Source organism: Rhinoraja longicauda, chromosome 15 (genome assembly GCF_053455715.1).
Source record: "Rhinoraja longicauda isolate Sanriku21f chromosome 15, sRhiLon1.1, whole genome shotgun sequence".
NCBI classification, from domain to species: Eukaryota; Metazoa; Chordata; class Chondrichthyes; order Rajiformes; family Arhynchobatidae; genus Rhinoraja; species Rhinoraja longicauda.
The window spans coordinates 9,432,756-9,451,526 of record NC_135967.1 but is presented as its reverse complement, the minus strand read 5'-3'; the positions used below and the strand labels follow the sequence as shown (position 1 = coordinate 9,451,526).

General features: G+C 49.1%; 1 protein-coding gene across 7 annotated transcripts in view; it reads right to left on the bottom strand.

The window, feature by feature from the left end:
- Positions 1-18,771, bottom strand: part of LOC144600518 (phosphatidylinositol-3-phosphate phosphatase MTMR1-like) — a 54,848-nt gene that overhangs the window by 28,212 nt on the left and 7,865 nt on the right. For 2 of the 7 annotated variants that reach the window (XM_078412177.1, XM_078412183.1), the window contains exons 2-6: positions 13,713-13,818; positions 11,361-11,384; positions 5,795-5,854; positions 3,461-3,536; positions 1,942-2,036 (exon numbers count right to left, since the gene is read on the bottom strand). In XM_078412177.1, the coding sequence (XP_078268303.1) occupies positions 1,942-2,036; positions 3,461-3,536; positions 5,795-5,854; positions 11,361-11,384; positions 13,713-13,818 (361 nt within the window). The remainder of the gene's footprint in view (positions 1-1,941; positions 2,037-3,460; positions 3,537-5,794; positions 5,855-11,360; positions 11,385-13,712; positions 13,819-18,771) is intronic. The other 5 variants (XM_078412182.1, XM_078412179.1, XM_078412178.1 and 2 more) reach the window with 5 other exon arrangements.

Below are 18,771 nucleotides of genomic sequence, written 5' to 3'. Positions count from 1 at the left end.
ATTCCACAGATTCACAACTCTCTGACTGAAAAAGTTTTTCCACATCTCTGTTCTAAATGGCCTACCCCTTATTCTTAAACGGTGGCCCCTGGTTCTGGACTCCCCCACCATTGGGAACATGTTTCCTGCCTCTAATGTGTCCAACCCCTTAATAATCTTATACGTTTCGATAAGATCCCCTCTCATCCTTCTAAATTCCAGTGTGTACAAGCCTAGTCGCTCCAGTCTTTCAACATACGCCATTCCGGGAATTAACCTAGTAAACCTACGCTGCACGCCCTCAATAGCAAGATCTTCTCCGAGATCTTCGGTTTCCTCCCACACTCCAAAGACGTACAGGTATGTAGGTTAATTGGCTGGGCAAATGTAAAAAATTGTCCCTAGTGTGTGTAGGATAGTGTTAATGTGCGGGGATCGCTGGGCGGCGCGGAACTGGTGGGCCGAAGGGCCTGTTTCCGCGCTGTTTCTCTAAATCTAAAAAAATCTAACAAAGCTAGGTGTTGGAGCTTGCTGCACCTCCTACACTACAAAAACAGACATTCCTTCTTCTCCCTGCTCCCATCCGCCATAATGCCGCTCAGAAGCCTGAAAACAGGGGAAGAAGCCGTTCCTGGGTCATCAAGCTTGAAAGTGCACACCGCCAGACTCAGGGACAGCTTCTTCCCTGACATCCTATGTCAGCGTTTGCGAGGACAGTTGCATTCCCACGAAGACCCACAGCACGGCTGCACAGGACTGATAATGCAATAAAACACCAAAGTACTGCTGCCACTGCACCAGCGTGCTAATGCAATGGAACAATGACGCAGAACGATGTTCATGCAGATGATGCAAAGGACTGATAGTGCAATGTTGCAGTGACTTGACCCTTAACAGTATTGATGTACAGAGGTGTAGGGAAAAAAACTGCAGATGCTGGTTTAAATCGAAGGTAGACACAAAATGCTGGAGTAACTCAGCGGGTCAGGCAGCATCTCTGGAGAGAAGGAATGGGTGACGTTTCGGGTTTGAAGCAGGGTCTCGACCGAAACAGGGTCTCGACCCGCTGAGTTACTCCAGCATTTTATGTCTACCTTTGATGTACAGAGGGATCCTGAAGTCTGTAACTCCCCGAAAGTGGCAACACAAGTAAAGAGAGTTTTAAAGAAGGCATATTGTATGCTTACTTTTATAGGTCGGGGTATGAAGTCAGGAAGTCATGAGGCAGCTTTATAGGACTTTGGGCGGGCCGCATTTGGAGTATTGCGTGCAGTTCTGGTCACCCCATTACAGGAAGGATGTGGAGACTTTGCAAAAGGTGCAGAGGAGGTTTATCAGAATTATGCCTGAATGAGGAGGTACTAGCTACAGTGACAGGTTGGACAAACTTGGATTGGTTTCTCTGGAACGCCAGAGAATCCAAGGAGACCTGATCATATATAAATTTATGAGAGCCAAACAGGTAGACAGTCAGAACCTTTTTATCCCAGGATGGAAAAAAATTGAATGCAAGAGGGCATACCTTTCAGGAGATAGGGGCAAACTTTAAAGATGTACGGGGGCAAATGTTTTAGTCAGAGAGTTCTGAGTGCCTAGAACGCACTGCCAGGGGTGATGGTTAAGGCTGATATGACAGTGGCATTTCAGAGACATTTGGATAGGCACATGGATATGCAGGGAATGGAGGGATATGGATTAAGCAAAGACAGATAAGAGTTGGCCTTGGCACCATGCTTGGCACAGACATTGTGGGCCGAAAGGCCAGTTCCCGTGCTGTGCTGTTCTGCGTCCTACGAACGTCGTTTGTATGTTCTCTACAGGAGCAGGACTCGGGCAATGCAGCCCAGTCTCACCAAAGGTGTCCGCCTCCCGCACATAAATAAAAGCCCAAAGACCCCGCCCGAAATAAACCAGGAGTCCACTTATATCTAAGGGCACGAGAGCAAGGTCTGGTGAACTCACCCGTTCCATGCTTTTGAAGTACAATTTGTAGTCACTCAATGTAAGTGTCCCACTGATGGCTCCAATGAACGGACAAATGTACGTGACATCTTTGGCTGGGGAGAGAACAAGCAGATTTCAAATGCAATCTGAACACCTTATTCCACTTGAGCTACATACACGTCTACATAAAAATAATCAAACAACAATAGCGCACAAAGACAAACCCAATGCCCCCAAGTCCATGTAGATTAGAGCCCATTTGGCGGTTGTAGTGTTCAACAGCCTGATGGCTGTAGGGAAGAAGCTGTTCCTGAATCTGCTCGTCAGTTTTCAGGCTCCTGTATCTTCTTCCCGATGTCAGGAGGGAAACGAGTGTGTGGCCAGGATGTGGCCTGTCAATATGCTGTCGACTCTGCACCTGTAGGAGTTCAACAGAGTCCTCTCTGACACACCAAATCTTCGCAATCTGATGGGCGTTGATGGTCTTTCTTTACAATTGCATCAGCGTGCTGTGTCCAGGAAAGATCTTCAGAAATATTGTCACATTTACCAAGGTACAATAAAAAACGTTTGCTTGCAATCCAGGCACATCGTGCCATGCTTAAATGCAACAGGTAATGGAAACGAGAAAAGACACAGTGCAGAATATAGTGTAGGAAGGAACTGCAGATGCTGGTTTACACCGAAGATCAACACATAATGCTGGAGTAACTCAGTAGGTTAGGCAGTATCTCAGAAGAAAAGGAATAGGTGACTTTTCGGGTCGAGACCCTTCTTCAGACAGAATATAATGTCGGGACCCTTCTTCCCAACCTGAAACATCACCTATCCATTTTCTCCAGAGATGCTGGCCTGACCTGCTGAGTTACTCCAGCATTTTTTGTCTATCGTTAATATAAAACAGCATCTGCAGTTCCTTTTTATTGCAGATTATAGTGTAGCTACAGGGAAAATGTCAATTAAAAAAAGTGCGAGGGCCGCAATGAGGTAGATTGGAAGATCAGGAATACATCCTTAGAATACGAGAGGTCTGTGCAAGAGTGAGATAGCAAGCAGTGGGAAAGAAGCTCTTCGTGAATCTGGTGAGACATATTTTCAAGCTTTAGTATCTTCTGTCCTGTGGGAGTGGGGAGAAGAGAGAATGACCGGGGAGTGGGTGGTCCGTGATTATGTTGGCTGCTTTCCTGAGGCAGCGTAAAAGGTACATCAAATTAATTGGGAGGGAGGATGGTTTGCTTGATGGACTCGATTGTGTCCACAACTCTCTGCACTTTCTCACGGTCTTGGCCAAGGCAGCTGCCATACCAAGCATCAAAGCATCTCAACAGGATGTTTTCCATGGTGCATCTGTAGACGTTGGTAAGAGTCATTGGACTGAATTTCCTTCGTCTTCAGAGGAAATAGAGGCAATAAATAGCGTGCTTTCTTGGGAGAATTTCAAGTGCGCTCACGTAATTATGCCCGGATTAAAGGAGGTGCCGGACCACAGAAAATCAGTGGTGGACCCATAGAACCAAAGTAAGAGTTCAACACTTACCGATTGCTTTGATAGCTTCTCCTGGGAAGAGTGGTGCCTCCTCCATTTGAGCCACCTTATTTCCATCCCTCAGGACCTGATGATCAATCAAACCCAGTTAAAGGCGTGGCCCGCCCATTCATTTCACCTTGCCCCACTATCTCTGTTGCCTCTGCCTTTCTCAATGTAGTGTCTCAATTGTAATGGGCCTCCAGGCAACTAAACCTACCCAGCTCCTTCCTAACAGAATACACAGCGAAACGCACACCTCCAGATTCAGGGACTGTCTCTTCCCTGCTGTTATCAGGCAGCTGAATCATCCTACCACAACCAGAGAGCGGCCCTGAACTACTATCTACCTCATTGATGACCCTTGGACTATCTTTCATCGGACTTTACCCTGCACTCACCATTATTCCCTTATCATGTACCTGTACACTGTAAATGGCTCGACTGCGATCATATATTGTCTTTCTGCTGACTCGGTACACGTGACAATAAACCACACGAGAGGGACTTCCAGTGGTGTTGCGGAGATCCAGGTTACACTGTGCTGACTCAAGCCGGAGGAGGATCTTCTGAGACCTTGTCTTCGATCACCACAGACAAGGCAACACCACCGCCTGCTGGTTCCCCTCCAATTGACACACCATCCCCCGCCTAGAAACATACCCCATTCCTTCATCTTCGCTGGGTCGAGACTGCGGCTCTCCCTACCCTACCTAACGGAAGCGCGGTAAGACTTTCACCGGGACTGCAGCCACGGCACACACCTCCGTCTCAAGAGCAATAAATGCCAGTGCTGCCCAGAATCTGGAAGTACAATAAGTGGATAGGGACATGGAGGCGCAGGGAATAGAAGAGTGCGGATCATGCTCAGGCAGACTTGAGAGACACAGCATGGAAACAGGCCCTTCAGCCCACACCAGCTGGTGATCCCCATACATTGGTACTATCCTGCACACTAGGGACAATTCACAATTTTACTGAAGCCAATTAGCCTACAAACCTGTACATTTTTGAAGTGTGGATGGAAACTGGAGCACCCGGAAAAACCCCACACGCTCACAAGGTGAACGTACAAAGTCCGTGCAGACAGCACCCCGTAGTCAGGGTTGAACCCGAGTCTCTGTGCTGTAAGGCACCAACTCTGCCACTGCGCCAATGCGCTGCCCTTAATCAGTTTAACGTGTCATCACGTTCGGCACAAACAGTGTGGGCCCGTTCCTGTGCTGTACTGTTCTATGTTCCAGGTGATAAAACAAATGCTTTACAACATAATTAAGAAGTTGAAACAAGACGTTTGTGTGAGGTTACCAAAAACCTAACATCTGTTGAATCTGTATTCTGTCCACTTCTGACATAGTAGTTGGCGTGAAAAATGATCGGCAAATTCTCTTGGCTTCATCTTACAATGCTTCCGAACCACAAGAGTTGGCTTGGACTTCCTCATCAGAAGATTATTTACCTGTGGCAGTTTTAATGTGCATATCTTTTACTCTGACAGTCTATTGACAGGAATATAGGAACATTGCTGATGATTAAACTCAATGTCACTGATGGTGAAGGCCACGATCCATTCTGTGGATAAGGTGCAGAATACCAAGACCATATGCATTCACATTGTAGCCTGCGGTCATTCATTAGCATTTAACATGCTCCTCGCTCGCATGCTGTGAATGCAGGGCGATAGCCAAAACCCCCAGAGACCGGCCACTTTAACTCTGCAGCGTTTTCTAACACACTGTTCCAATTGATCCATTGGATCAAGCCACTTAGTTACCTTAACTGATTCCTTTTACATTTGCATTCCATTTCACATACACATAACATGTTGCATTGTTAGAAGGCGTTGCATGGTTAACAACCTGTCTTAGTGACACAGTGGGACATATCTAGTCTGAACACCCAGAGCCCTGAATAGAGGTCGCTTTGTTCAGAGCATCATTTCACAATGAGAGCTCGAGTATATCTTTCTCCAATTAAAGCAATGCATGGTATTTTTTTTTTAGATTTTGTGTCCACTAAATGAATGGCAATAGATTCACAGCGGGCAGACTGCTGTGAAGGATAAATCACGATGATCTGAGTTGTGACTGGTTTCAGATTAGCATGTCCCACACTGCAAGCAGAGAGAAGACGGAAGCATGCAACGCAAACCCAACGTTTTGACACGAGACAAGGGAGCATTTTGCTTCCATGGACTTATTTTTTGGGGGGAAACCCCCCCCAATCCATCAGCATGCAATTCATTCATTAGTAAGTACTTGGTGACTGAAGTCTGAAATCTCAGGCACCAGTCAAAGGAACAGAAAGGAACATTGCACATTGGGAATAAAGAGAATGGTCACTTGCCAAAGATAGAGCACCCAGGCCAGGGTCAGGACAGGAGCCATTACGTCCATCCTGATTCTCCTGTACATCGGTGTGAGCGATTGAGGGAACAGAGGGTGGGGCAGAGGGTGGGGTGGGGCAGAGGGTAGGGTGGGGGGGTGGAGGGTGGGGTGGGGGTTGTGGCGGAGGGTAGGGTGGGGGGTCGGAGGGTGGGGTGGAGGGGCGGAGGGTGGGGTGGAGTGGGGCGGAGGGTGGGGTGGGGGTTGTGGCGGAGGGCAGGGTGGGGGGGGCAGAGTGGGGGTTGTGGCGAAGGGTGGTGTGGAGTATGGCGGATGGTGCGGGGGGGTGGAGCGGAGGGCGAGGGTTACGGCGGAGGGTGGGGTGGGGTGGGGCGGAGGGTGGGGTGGAGTGGGGCGGAGGGTGGGGTGGTGTGGGGGGGGCAGAGGGTGGGGTGGGGGTTGTGGCGGAGGGTAGGGTGGGGGGGCCGAGGGTGGGGTGGAGGGGCGGAGGGTGGGGTGGAGTGGGGCGGAGGGTGGGATGGGGGTAGTGGCGGAGGGCAGGGTGGGGGGGGCAGAGTGGGGGTTGTGGCGAAGGGTGGTGTGGAGTATGGCGGATGGTGCGGGGGGGTGGAGCGGAGGGTGAGGGTTACGGCGGAGGGTGGGGTGGGGTGGGGCGGAGGGTGGGGTGGAGTGGGGCGGAGGGTGGGGTGGTGTGGGGGGGCAGAGGGTGGGGTGGGGGTTGTGGCGGAGGGTAGGGTGGGGGGGCCGAGGGTGGGGTGGAGGGGCGGAGGGTGGGGTGGAGTGGGGCGGAGGGTGGGATGGGGGTTGTGGCGGAGGGCAGGGTGGGGGGGGCAGAGTGGGGGTTGTGGCGAAGGGTGGTGTGGAGTATGGCGGATGGTGGGGTGGTGTGGGGGGGGTTGGAGGGTGGGGTGGGGGGGTGGAGCGGAGGGTGAGGGTTACGGCGGAGGGTGGGGTGGGGTGGGGCGGAGGGTGGGGTGGAGTGGGGCGGAGGGTGGGGTGGTGTGGGGGGGCAGAGGGTGGGGGGGGTCGGAGGTTGGGGTGGGGCGGGGGGTGGAGTGGGGTGGTGCAGAGGGTGGGGTGCGGTGGGGGGGTGGAGTGGGGTGGGGCAGAGTGTGGGGCAGAGGGTGGGGTGCGGTGGGGGGGGTGGAGTGGGGTGGTGCAGAGGGTGGGGTGCGGTGGGGGGGTGGAGTGGGGTGGTGCAGAGGGTGGGGTGCGGTGGGGGGGGTGGAGTGGGGTGGGGCAGAGGGTAGGACAGAGGGTGGGGTGCGGTGGGGGGGTGGAGTGGGGTGGGGCAGAGGGTGGGGTGCGGTGGGGGGGTGGAGTGGGGTGGTGCAGAGGGTGGGGTGCGGTGGGGGGGTGGAGTGGGGTGGTGCAGAGGGTGGGGTGCGGTGGGGGGGTGGAGTGGGGTGGGGCAGAGGGTAGGGCAGAGGGTGGGGTGCGGTGGGGGGGTGGAGTGGGGTGGGGCAGAGGGTGGGGTGCGGTGGGGGAGTGGAGTGGGGTGGTGCAGAGGGTGGGGTGCGGTGGGGGAGTGGAGTGGGGTGGTGCAGAGGGTGGGGCAGAGGGTGGGGTAGAGGGTGGGGTGCGGTGGGGGGGTGGAGTGGGGTGGGGCAGAGGGTGGGGCAGAGGGTGGGGCAGAGGGTGGGTGGTCGGGGAGGGGAATCATGCAGAAGGTGAGAGGCAATGTAAGTCACACTTTTTTATCACCATGCCAACCAGACCAGAGCGAGGAGCAAGTTCCTGCCACGTGATTTGAATTTGTTTCAAAGGTGCACTGGAGGAGGTTCTGCAATGTTTGCAGCATATTTCATTTTAAAACAGTGAAATAAATGCAGAAATGAGCAGTTTACACCTTCTATCCTAAGGTCACAAAACAAAGGTGTTGGGGAAACAATACAAAACCGTGCCGATGCACCGAATGAAAATCCCGCTTTCCAACCCGAGAACGCTCCGTCATTAAAACTGCGGTCAGACTCCAAAGAAACAATGGGCTTCTTTGGTTGGGATGCACTTTGAAGCCCCCCGAAAGGAACATGAAAAGGACTTTATAAAATCATTTGATTTAAGGTGGTGTACAGCGGTGTGCTGTGCTGTTCTCAGCTTGGAGTCTGAAGAAGGGTCTCGACCCGAAACGTCACCCATTCCTTCTCTCCAGGGATGCTGCCTGTCCCGCTGAGTTACTCCAGAATTTTGTGTCTACCTTCTGCTTGGAGTCTGCCGCACTGTGAAAGTCTGCTGTCACAGAATCGCCCCGGGACCAGTCACCATGTTGAGTTTGAGCTTGAGCTAGCTTCAGTAATGCCCAGCAGTGGGAGCTTGGCTATTGCTCAATGGCAAGGACAGGGAATGTGACTCCAAGTTCCAAAACCTGCTCGCCAGTTCATAAGATCGTAAGAACATCAGTGATAGGAGCAAATTAGACCATTAGGCCCATTGAGTCTACTCTGCCATTCAATCGTGGCTGACCCTCCAAACCCCATTTCCCTGCCTTCTCCCCATAACCTCTGACGCCTGTACTAATCAAGAATCTATCCACTTCTGCTGTAAAAATATCCACTGACGGCCTCCACAGCCTTCTGTGGCAAAGAATTCCACAGATTCACCACCCTCTGACTAAATAAATTTCTCATCTCCTTCCTAAAAGAACGTCCTTTAATTCTGAGGCTATGACCTCTAGTCCTAGACTTTCCCACTAATGGAAACATCCTCTCCACATTCACTCTATCCAAGCCTTTCCTATTCTTCAATAGCCCTTCGATTCTTTGAAACCAGAACTCACTTCGTGTTTTTAAAAAAAGACAAAGTGCTGGAGTAATTCAGACTGTCAGGCAGCATCTCTGGAGAACATGAACAAGTGACGTTTTGGGTTGGGAGCATACTTCAGACGATGGTCCTGACCCGAAACATCACCTATCCATGATCTCCGGAGATGCTGCCTGACCCGCTGAGTTACTCCAGCACTTTGTGTCCTTTTTTCTCAACCAGAATTAGCAGTTCCAGAACTTGGACAGAAAATCATCATCTTGCAAGTAACAGTTGATGGCTGGAAAGACATCACTCTGTGGAGGGATATCTCTCAAGCTGTTAACATTGCCCTGAAGTGCACATCACTTTACACCATTGTAGGTAAATAGCTTCAAACATTTTCAGACTGAGGTAAAATCATTTTGGAAAAATAAGGAAATTTCCATATTATTATTGAAACTAATTTCTTGATATTGGTCTACAACTGGAACATCAATTATGGCTCATCGTTAATTTTTTTAATTGGGCTTAGTGTTTAAATAGCGTCCGCACTGGTCACTGAGGAAGGATGTCCTTCTGTGATAGGATGCGACGGGCGAGGAGAGTAGGAGAGGAGAGGGAACCGGGGTCGGGTGTACCATGCCCTCGAGGTCAGCTGCGGGAGGTGCCCCCGGAGTGAGGAGAGGGATGTTGTGTCCAAGGAAGGGGATGGCTGGAGGCCCTGCAACAGCCTGGGGCTTGCCTGGATCGGGCACCACTCGTAAGAACTAGAGTGTGGACTGGACTTTGAAAATGGCGCCAAAACATGGCGCCTCTTGCATGTTTAGGAGACTATTTCTGTACACTTGCTAATCGAGGATGTGCTTGGGTGTGGAAATACTCTACTGGACTGCACGTAAGAAAATAATTTCACTGTGCGTTTGCACCAATAAAAGCACCATTGAACGGCTTGGCCGAACCAAGTGAACTTTGTTCCAAGTTCTGGCCCTTCTAGAATAGTTGAAAATTGAGAATAAACCCCATCTCATGCTCTTTCGGTGTCTGAAAGCCCTGATGTACGTCATCTCCCAACCTTCACATGATCTAACGGAGCCCCACCCTCTCAACCTACCCTGACAGGTAGTGCTTCAGTCCACCAGTATTATTGTCAATTAATCTCCACATCAGTGCCTCCAAATCCTGTTTACAATCCAGAGTCCGAAACCCGTGGAAACCACCGAGGGGAGTTTCTTCCCAACCACCATCATTCTCCTGAACACGACACGACACTAACCTCAGCTGTGAACTTCCATGGACTGCCTTTGGTTGCATTGAGAACCACAAGTTTGTTGACTGGCCCATTCTATGTAGGGCGGCACAGTGGCACAGCTGGCAGGGTTGCTGCCTCACGGCACCAGAGACACAGTTTCCATCCTGACCTCGGGTGCTGTCTGTACGGAATTTGTCCGTTCTCCATGCGACCGCATGGGTTTGCCACGGTGTGCACCGGTTTCCTCCTCTGACATGCGGGTTTGTAGGTTAATTACCGACTGTAAATTGCCCCTAATGTGTCGGGGAGTGGATATGAAAGTGGGAGAGCATAGAGCTGGTGTGAATGGGCGATCGATGGTCGGCGTGGACTCGGTGGGCCGATGGACCTGTTTCCATGCTGCAGCTCTGAACTAAACTGATCGGATGTAACTTTTGTTTACGGGCCTGTTGTGCTGCTGCTGGGAAGAATTTAATTGTTCCGTTGTCAGTACACATGACAATTAAACACTCTGGACTCTTGAATTGACTTAGCCAAGGTTCCACATGACTTTTTAATTCTAACCTTTTTGAAAGTGAGTGGTAAAGTCTGTCCTTTTGTTTAAAAAAATTTAATGTAGATCTACTGTTGAACTGTAATAACCCTCTTCTCCACCAGCTCTTTTAGATTAATTCTGTCCAATAATTATCCTTCTCACTAAATCGTCTCCTCGGGGTTATGGTGCACCTTTCACACGCAGCCACGCTGCAGTGTTGTTAAAGCCATCACCGACTGTGTTATCTCCACACTCCTAATTCGGTGCCACTGACAGTACTTTCAGTCTCATTCAGAGATACAGCATGGAAACAGGCCCTTCGGCCCATTGAGTACAGGCCGGCCATCAATCACCCATTCACATAAGATCGATGTTATCCCATTTTCTCATCCGCTCCCTGCACTCTCGGGGAGGGGGGGCAATCTTCGCGGGCCAGTTTGTAACCTACAAACCTACGCCTCTTTGGGATGTGGGAGGGGTCACAAAGGGGGAACGTGAAAACTCCACACAGACAGCACCCGAGGTTGGGATGGAGGCAGCAGCTCTACCATCTGCGCGGCCCTTCCTGGAGATGTATCGCCACACCTGGGCTAACTTTCGGGATTATCAATCTCTTCATATGATCAATTCGACATTGACTTCACAACGTTATTTTTCGGTGGGGGATGTAAATTGTTCTGTATATTATAAACTTTGGCCCGCTTTCTTCAGGCCCGCAATGAAGGAGAAAAGGAAGTGGCTGAAATCTATTTTGTTGCCACAATATTTGGAACATGAAAACAAACCCTTCCCCCTATGGCCATCCCCACTGCCACACACCTCAACCTGGCACATTCCACGTCTTTACTCAGCTTCGCGCAAGTCAAAAATATCAACTTCATTAAAAGGTCGTTAATTCATAAACAGTAACTGTATTTACACTGCAAACAGGAAACAAGGGACCAAACACACACACACACACAGCAAGCTTTGCATCAGACTACATGAGCCAAACAGGAAAGAAATGAGCCTGCTGTGTTTCCTGCTTGGTTTTATCCTTACCCCGAGATCAGGTCTCCTGAAAACCTGTTAGTTAAAATACATCAAGAAGAAATCAATAAAAGATGCTGGATATGCAGGGGCAGGACCCCATCATTGAATCCTGTTCACTCCCGTTGGCCAACATTGCAAATAAAATTACTGTAATAAGACCAATTGCAGTGATATCCAAAGTTCTACAGCGTTCACGCTGTGCTGACACTGTAGGTTTTTCACGAGTACTAATATTAACTCAATGGATTGTTGTCTGTTGGGGTAGACACAGTGGCTGTGTTCCCTTTGATCTGTGCAGGGAATCCTGTGGTGTGCTGCCATCTCGCAGCTTTCTCTGCTGTATTCACAACTGGCAACAGAGGCTGCATGCTGCTCCAATGCAGGAGGGAGAGAGGGAGGGAGGGAGAGGGTGAGAGGGGGAGAGAGGGGGGGAGAGGGGGGGGGAAGAGAGAGAGAGACGCAGCACGCAGGAGATGTGGCAGGGATTGGCTCGCTGCTCGCGGTCCCCTTCGCAGCGACTTCCCCATCTTGAACACGAGACGGGAAATTATGAAGAGAATGAGCTACCTCTTGTGCTGCACCTGCCATCTCGCTCCACACTGCAGCTCCAAATGCACATGACTCATGCTCACTTAACAAACCGCACCAGAGAGAAATAAACATTTACCACTCTCCTCAGAGTGCAAGATATATATATATGAATGTGTGTGTGTATAATATATATATATATGTATACAAAATGTGTGTGTGTATGATATATATATGTGTGTATAATATATTCATATTTATATACAAATGTGTGTGTATGAAATATATGTATGTGTGTGTGTATAATATATATATATATGTATACAAAATGTGTGTGTGTATGATATATATATGTGTGTATAATATATTCATATTTATATACAAATGTGTGTGTGTATGAAATATATGTATGTGTGTGTGTATGTATGTATGTGTATACATGTATGTGCATATACGTGTGTGCAGGTATGCATGTAGGTGTGTTTATATATACATATATGTCTGCATGTATGCATACATAGGTAAACACAAAATGCTGGAGTAACTCAGCAGGACAGGCAGCATCTCGGGAGAGAAGGAATGGGTGACATTTCGGGCCGAGACCCTTCTTCAGACTGATGTCAGGGGAGTGGGCGGGACAGAGATAGAATGTAGTCAGAGACAGTAAGACTGGTGGGAGAACTGGGAAGGGGGAGGGGATGGAGAGAGAGGGAAAGCAAGGGTTATTTGAAGTTAGAGAAGTCAATGTTCATACCACTGGGTTGTAAGCTACCCAAGCGAAATAAGAGGTGCTGTTCCTACAATTTGCGCTGGGCCTCACTCTGACAATGGAGGAGGCCCAGAGCAGAAAGGTCAGATTGGGAATGGGTGGGGGAGTTAAAGTGCTGAGCCACCGGGAGATCAGGTAGGTTAAGGCGGACTGAGCGGAGGTGAGCGCCACCTAAAGCTAGCGCACACAAAATTAACCCTTCTTAGTTGTCCCCAGCTCCTGTACATTCAGCTGCACTGGTTTCAGCAGAAGTGAGAGTGCTGGTGGATAGAACAAGCAACCAAATCACACACATGTTCTCAGAGCAGATAATCAGCGAGGAATTTACCCTTGCATTCCCTGGTATCCGCAGCGCGGCATTCAAGGAAGTGAAGCATGAAGTCTGTTTATTCTTAAATAGCTAGGAGTAGTCACTGAGAGAGACACACACACACAGTGTCTCAGAAACTGAGTGGGCAATTAGAGGGCAAAGCTAGAGGATGAGACTGGCATCATTTAAAAGACGCAGCATCACCAGAAGGGTGTAAAGGCTTTGGAGATGGTGCAGAAGAGGTTGACAAGAGAATGCTGTCTGGAATACAATGTACCAGCTGTAAGAAGAGAGCAGACAAACTTGCATTGTTTTCTCTGGATCATCAGAGGCTAAAGGACGATCTGGTAGAAGTATATACAACTATGAGAGGTGTCAGTAGGGTCGATGGAGTTTATTTTTCCCAGGATGGAAATGGCAAATCCGAGAAGGCGCAGATTTAAGAGTGGGGAAATTTAAAGGAGATGAGGGGCAAGTTTATTTCTTACACAGAGCGACAGGTGCCTGAAACACACTGCCTGGAGTGTTGGTGGAAGCTGCATGTCAGACACATGAACAGGGAGGGAATGGAGGGATATAGATAGACAAGGTGCCGGGAGATGCGCAGTTTAAACCGGCATCAGGTGGGCCAAAGGGCCTGTTCCTGTGCTGTGCTGTTCTATGCAACTCGGAAGGGAAGGGAAGGGAAGGGAAGCAGAGGAGATTGACTGTTTGGGAAAAGCAGAGGTCGCGAGGTTAAAATTATGTCACTCACCCTGTAGTCCTTGGAGATGGCTTCTGGCACTACAGAGGCTGAATGTTGGGTTGAGATAGTAGCAGCTATAAGCTGTTTACACCATTCAACGTGAGATCCTGCAGGGCTGGATAAGGGGAAAGTGTCAGACCGTTCGGCAGCCATCTATGTGAGGGCCCCAGACCCTCAGCTTGATGTACACGCACTGGCAGTGATGCAGTTTGTCCGCTGTTCGCAGTGGTCAATAAACCGAGAGCAAGGTATTTTTAACCCAGGAATCCATTAGCGTCTCTGCTAATGGTGAGCCAGTCACATGCTGGACCACATCACATTAGGGTGGTGACAACTGACCAAAGACTCATTATCACCAAAAACCAATAAAACTCCGTACCTTAGTTTAAATAAGGTACGAATTTATTGGAAAGAGCATAAAGTGCTGGAGTAATTCAGAGGGTCAGGCAGCATCGATGGAGAACATGAACTAAGTATGAAGAATGGTCCCAACCCGAAACGTTGTCTATCCATGTTCTCCAGGGATGCTACCTGTCCCGCTGAGTTATCCATGTTCTCCATGTTCTTCCTGTCCCGCTGAGTTACTCCAGCACTTTGTGTCCTTTTGTGTAAAGCAACATCTGTGGTTCCTTGTTTCTACATTCAACTAGAAAAACACTTAAAAGATGCTTAGGAAATTGAAAAGTAGAAAATAAAGCAGTCCTTGGAAAAAAACAGTTTAGAGAAAATGAACTGTTTGCATGTAAACTCCCAGCAGTAATCAGATATCACTGACCCTCAAGAGCACCATGTGTCCGCTTCACTGTTGGTGCATTGAAATTGTCAAGCGATGGCTTCTATTGATATTTAAGAGTCACACCGCACGGAAACAGGCACTTCAGCCCAAGCTGCCCACACCGGCCAACATGTCCCAGCTACACCAGTCCCAGCTGCCAGCATTAGTCATAGAGTCAGAGAGGGATACAGTGTGGAAACAGGCCCTTCAGCCCACACCGGCCAACATGTCCCAGCTACACCAGTCCCAGCTGTCAGCATTTAGATTTAGATTTAGAGATACAGCGCAGAAACAGACCCTTCGGCCGACCGGGTCCGTGCCGCCCAGCGATCCCCGCACACTAACACTATCCTACACCCACTAGGGACAATTTTTACATTTGCCCAGCCAATTAACCTACATACCTGTACGTCTTTGGAGTGTGGGAGGAAACCGAAGATCTCGGAGAAAAGCCACACAGGTCACGGGGGGAACGTACAAACTCCGTACAGACGGCGCCCGTAGTCAGGATCGAACCTGAGTCTCCGGCGCTGCATTCGCTGTAAGGCAGCAACTCTACCGCTGCGCCACCGTGCCGCCGTCCTTTTGGTCCTAATCCCTCCAAACCTGTCCTACCCATGTACCTGTCTAACTGTTTCTTAAATGTTGGGATAGTCCCAGTCACAACTACCTCCTCTGGCAGCTTGTTCCATACACCCACCACCCTTTGTGTGAAAAGTTACCCCTTAGATTCCTATTAAATCTGTTCCCCTTCCCTTAAATCGATGTCCTCTGGTCCTTGATTCCTACTCTGGGGCAAGAGACTCTGTGCATCTACCCGATCCATTCCTCGCATGATCTTATACACCTCTATAAGATCACCCCTCATCCTTCTGGCCTCCAAGGAATAGTCCAAGCCTACTCAACCTCTCCCTATAGCTCAGACCCTCTAGTCCTGGCAACATCCTCTTAAATCTTCTCTGCACCCTTTCCAGCTTGACAAAATCTTTCCTATAACACAATGCCCAGATCTGAACACAATACTCTCAATATGGCCTCACCATCGTCTTATACAACTGCAACATGACTTCCCAACTTCTATACTTATTACTCTTGCTGCTGAAGGCCAATGTGCCAAAAATCTATTTGACCACCTGATCTACCTGCGACTCTATGCACTATGCACTTGCAGTCCTAGATCCCTCTGCTCTACAACATTCCCCAGAGCCCTACCAATCACTATGTTGGTCCTGCCCATGTTAGACTTCCCAAAATGCAACACCTCACATTTTTTTGCATTAAATTCCATCAACCATTCCTCAGCCCACTTGGCCAATCGATCCAGGGCGGCACAGTAGCGCAGCGGTAGAGTTGCTGCTTTACAGCAAATGCAGCGCCGGAGACTCAGGTTCGATCCTGACTACTGGTGCTGCACTGTAAGGAGTTTGTACGTTCTCCCCGTGACCTGCGTGGGTTTTCTCCGAGATCTTCGGTTTCCTCCCACACTCCAAAGACGTACAGGTATGTAGGTTAATTGGCTGGGTATATGTTAAAAAAAAATTGTCCCTAGTGGGTGTAGGGTAGTGTTAATGTACGGGGATCGCTGGGCGGCACGGACTTGGTGGGCCGAAAAGGCCTGTTTCCGGCTGTATATATATGATATGATATGATATGAGATCCTGCTGCAATCTTTCACAACCATCTTCACTATCTGCAAAATCACCCACTTTTGTATCATCTGCAAACTTACTAATCTTGCCCTGTACGTTCTCATCCAAATCATTGATGTAGATGACAAACAGTATTGGGCCCAACACCGAACCCTGAGGCACACCACTAGTCACAGGCCTCCAGTCCGAGAAGCAACCTTCCACCATCACCCTCTGCTTCCTTTCATGAAGCCAATTTTCTATCCGTTCAGCTATCTCTCCTTGGATCCCATGCGTTCTAACCTTCTACAGCAGCCTACCATGAGGAACCTTGTCGAATGCCTTACTGAAGTCCATGTACACAACATCTACAGCTCTGCCCTCATCGACCTTTTTTGGTCACGTCTTCAAAAAACTCAATCAGATTTGTGAGACACAACCTCCCACGTACAAAACCATGCTGACTATCCCTAATCAGCCCTTGGCTGAATGAATGCCTGTATACCCTATCCCTCAGAATACTCTCTAGTAACTTTCCAACTACAGATGTTAAGCTCACTGGCCTATAATTCCCAGCATTTTCCCTGCAGCCCTTCTTGAATAAAGGCACAACATTTGACACCCCCCAGTCTTCCGGCACCTCTCCTGTATTTAAAGACGACTCATAAATTTCAACCAGGGCTCCCACAATTTCCTCTCTGGTTTCCCACAATGTCCTCGGATCTCAAGGTCCTGGTGATTTGTCTACCTTCACACACGACAGTACCTTCAGCATACTCTTCGACCATAACACTGACTGCTCTCAAGACACTTCCATTGACTGCCCCAAGTTCCTCCGTCCTCCTGTTTTTCACCTCGGTAAATACAAAGGAGAAATACTCATTGAGGACCTTGCCCATCTCCTGTGGCTCCACACAGAGTTGACAGCTTCGATCCCTGAGGGGTCCCCACTTGGGCGGCACGGTGGCGCAGCGGTAGAGTTGCTGCCTTACAGCGAATGCAACGCTGAGATCCGGGTTCGATCCCAAATGCGGCCGTTGTCTGTACGGAGTTTGTACGTTCTCCCCGTGACCTGCGTGGGTTTTTCCAAGATTCCCTCAAACAACGTGAGGGGAATCAAATCAAACCGCACGGAAATAGGCCCTTCGGCCCAACTCGTCTATGCCGACCAAGATGCCCCATCTAAGCTGATCCAATTTGTCTGTGTTGGCCCATGACAGTCCCTCTAAACCACTCATATCCATGCACCCTCCCAAATATCTTTGAAATGTTATTTGTAGTACCTGTCTTAACTACCTCCTCTGGCAGCTTGTTCCAAATAACCATAACTGGCCAAGTGAAAAGTTGCTCCTCAGGTTCTTACTAAATCTTTCCCCTCTCACCTTAAAACTATATCCCCCTGGTTCTTGATTCCCCATCATGGGTAAAAGACCCTGTGCGTTCACCCTATAAATTCCCCTCATTTTATTCATCTCTATAAGATCACTCCTCTGCCTCTTGTTCTCCAAGGAATGAAGCACTAGCTTGCCCAATCTTTCCCCATAGCCCAGGCCCTCAGGTCCTTGCAACTTCATTGTAAAATGTTCTCTGCATTCTTTCCAACGTAATGACAACTGTCCCAAAACAGAGTGACCAAAACTGAAAGCTCCAAATGTGGTCTCACCTACGTCTTGTACAAATGTAACATGACATCCCAACTTCTATACTCAGTATCCCGACTACTGGAGGTCATTATAGAGAAATTCTTCTTTACCACCCTATCTACCTGTGACACCACTTTTTGGGGAACCATGTAACTGCACTCTTGCATCGTTCCGCTCTGAAACACTTCCCTGGCCCCAACCATTCTCTGTGGTCCTGCCTTGGGTTAACTTTCCAAAATGCAACCCCTCACACTTACCTATGTAAAACTCCATTTGCCATTCTTTAGCTCACTTGCCCTGCTGATCGAGATCCTGCTATAAATTTTGATAACCATGTTCGTAAGTCATCAGAGCAGAATTAGCCCATTCTGCTCTGCCATTCAATCATGGCTGATCTTTTCCTCTCAACCCCATTCTCCCACCTTTTCCCCGTAACCTTTGACACCCTGATCAATCAGGAACCTGTCAATTTCCACTTTAAAAATACTCAAAGACTTGGTCCCCACAACCTTCTGAGGCAATGTATTCCACAGATTCACCACCCTCTGGCTTAAGAAATCCCTCCTCACCTCCTTTTGTAAAGTATGTATTTTTATTCTAAGGCTGTGCCATCTGGTCCTAGACTCTCCCACTGGTGGAAACATCCTCCCCACATCTGCTCTATCCAGGCCGTTCATTATTCGGTAAGCTTCATTGAGATTCCCCTCCTCATCCTTCTAAACTCCAGCGAGTGCAGGCCCTGAGCCGTCAAACACTCACCATACGTTAACCCAACCATCCCCAGGATCATTGTCGTAAACCTCCTCTGGACTCTCTCCAACGCCTGCACGTCCTTCCTCAGATATGGGGGCCAAATCTGCTCATAATGCTCCAAAAGAGGTCTGACTAGCGCCTTATAAAACCTCAGCGTTATATCCCTGCTTTTATATCCTAGTACTTTTGAAATCAATGGTAACATTGCATTTGCCTTCCTTACTACTGGTGGCATCATAGACATCTTCACTATCTACAATACCACCCGC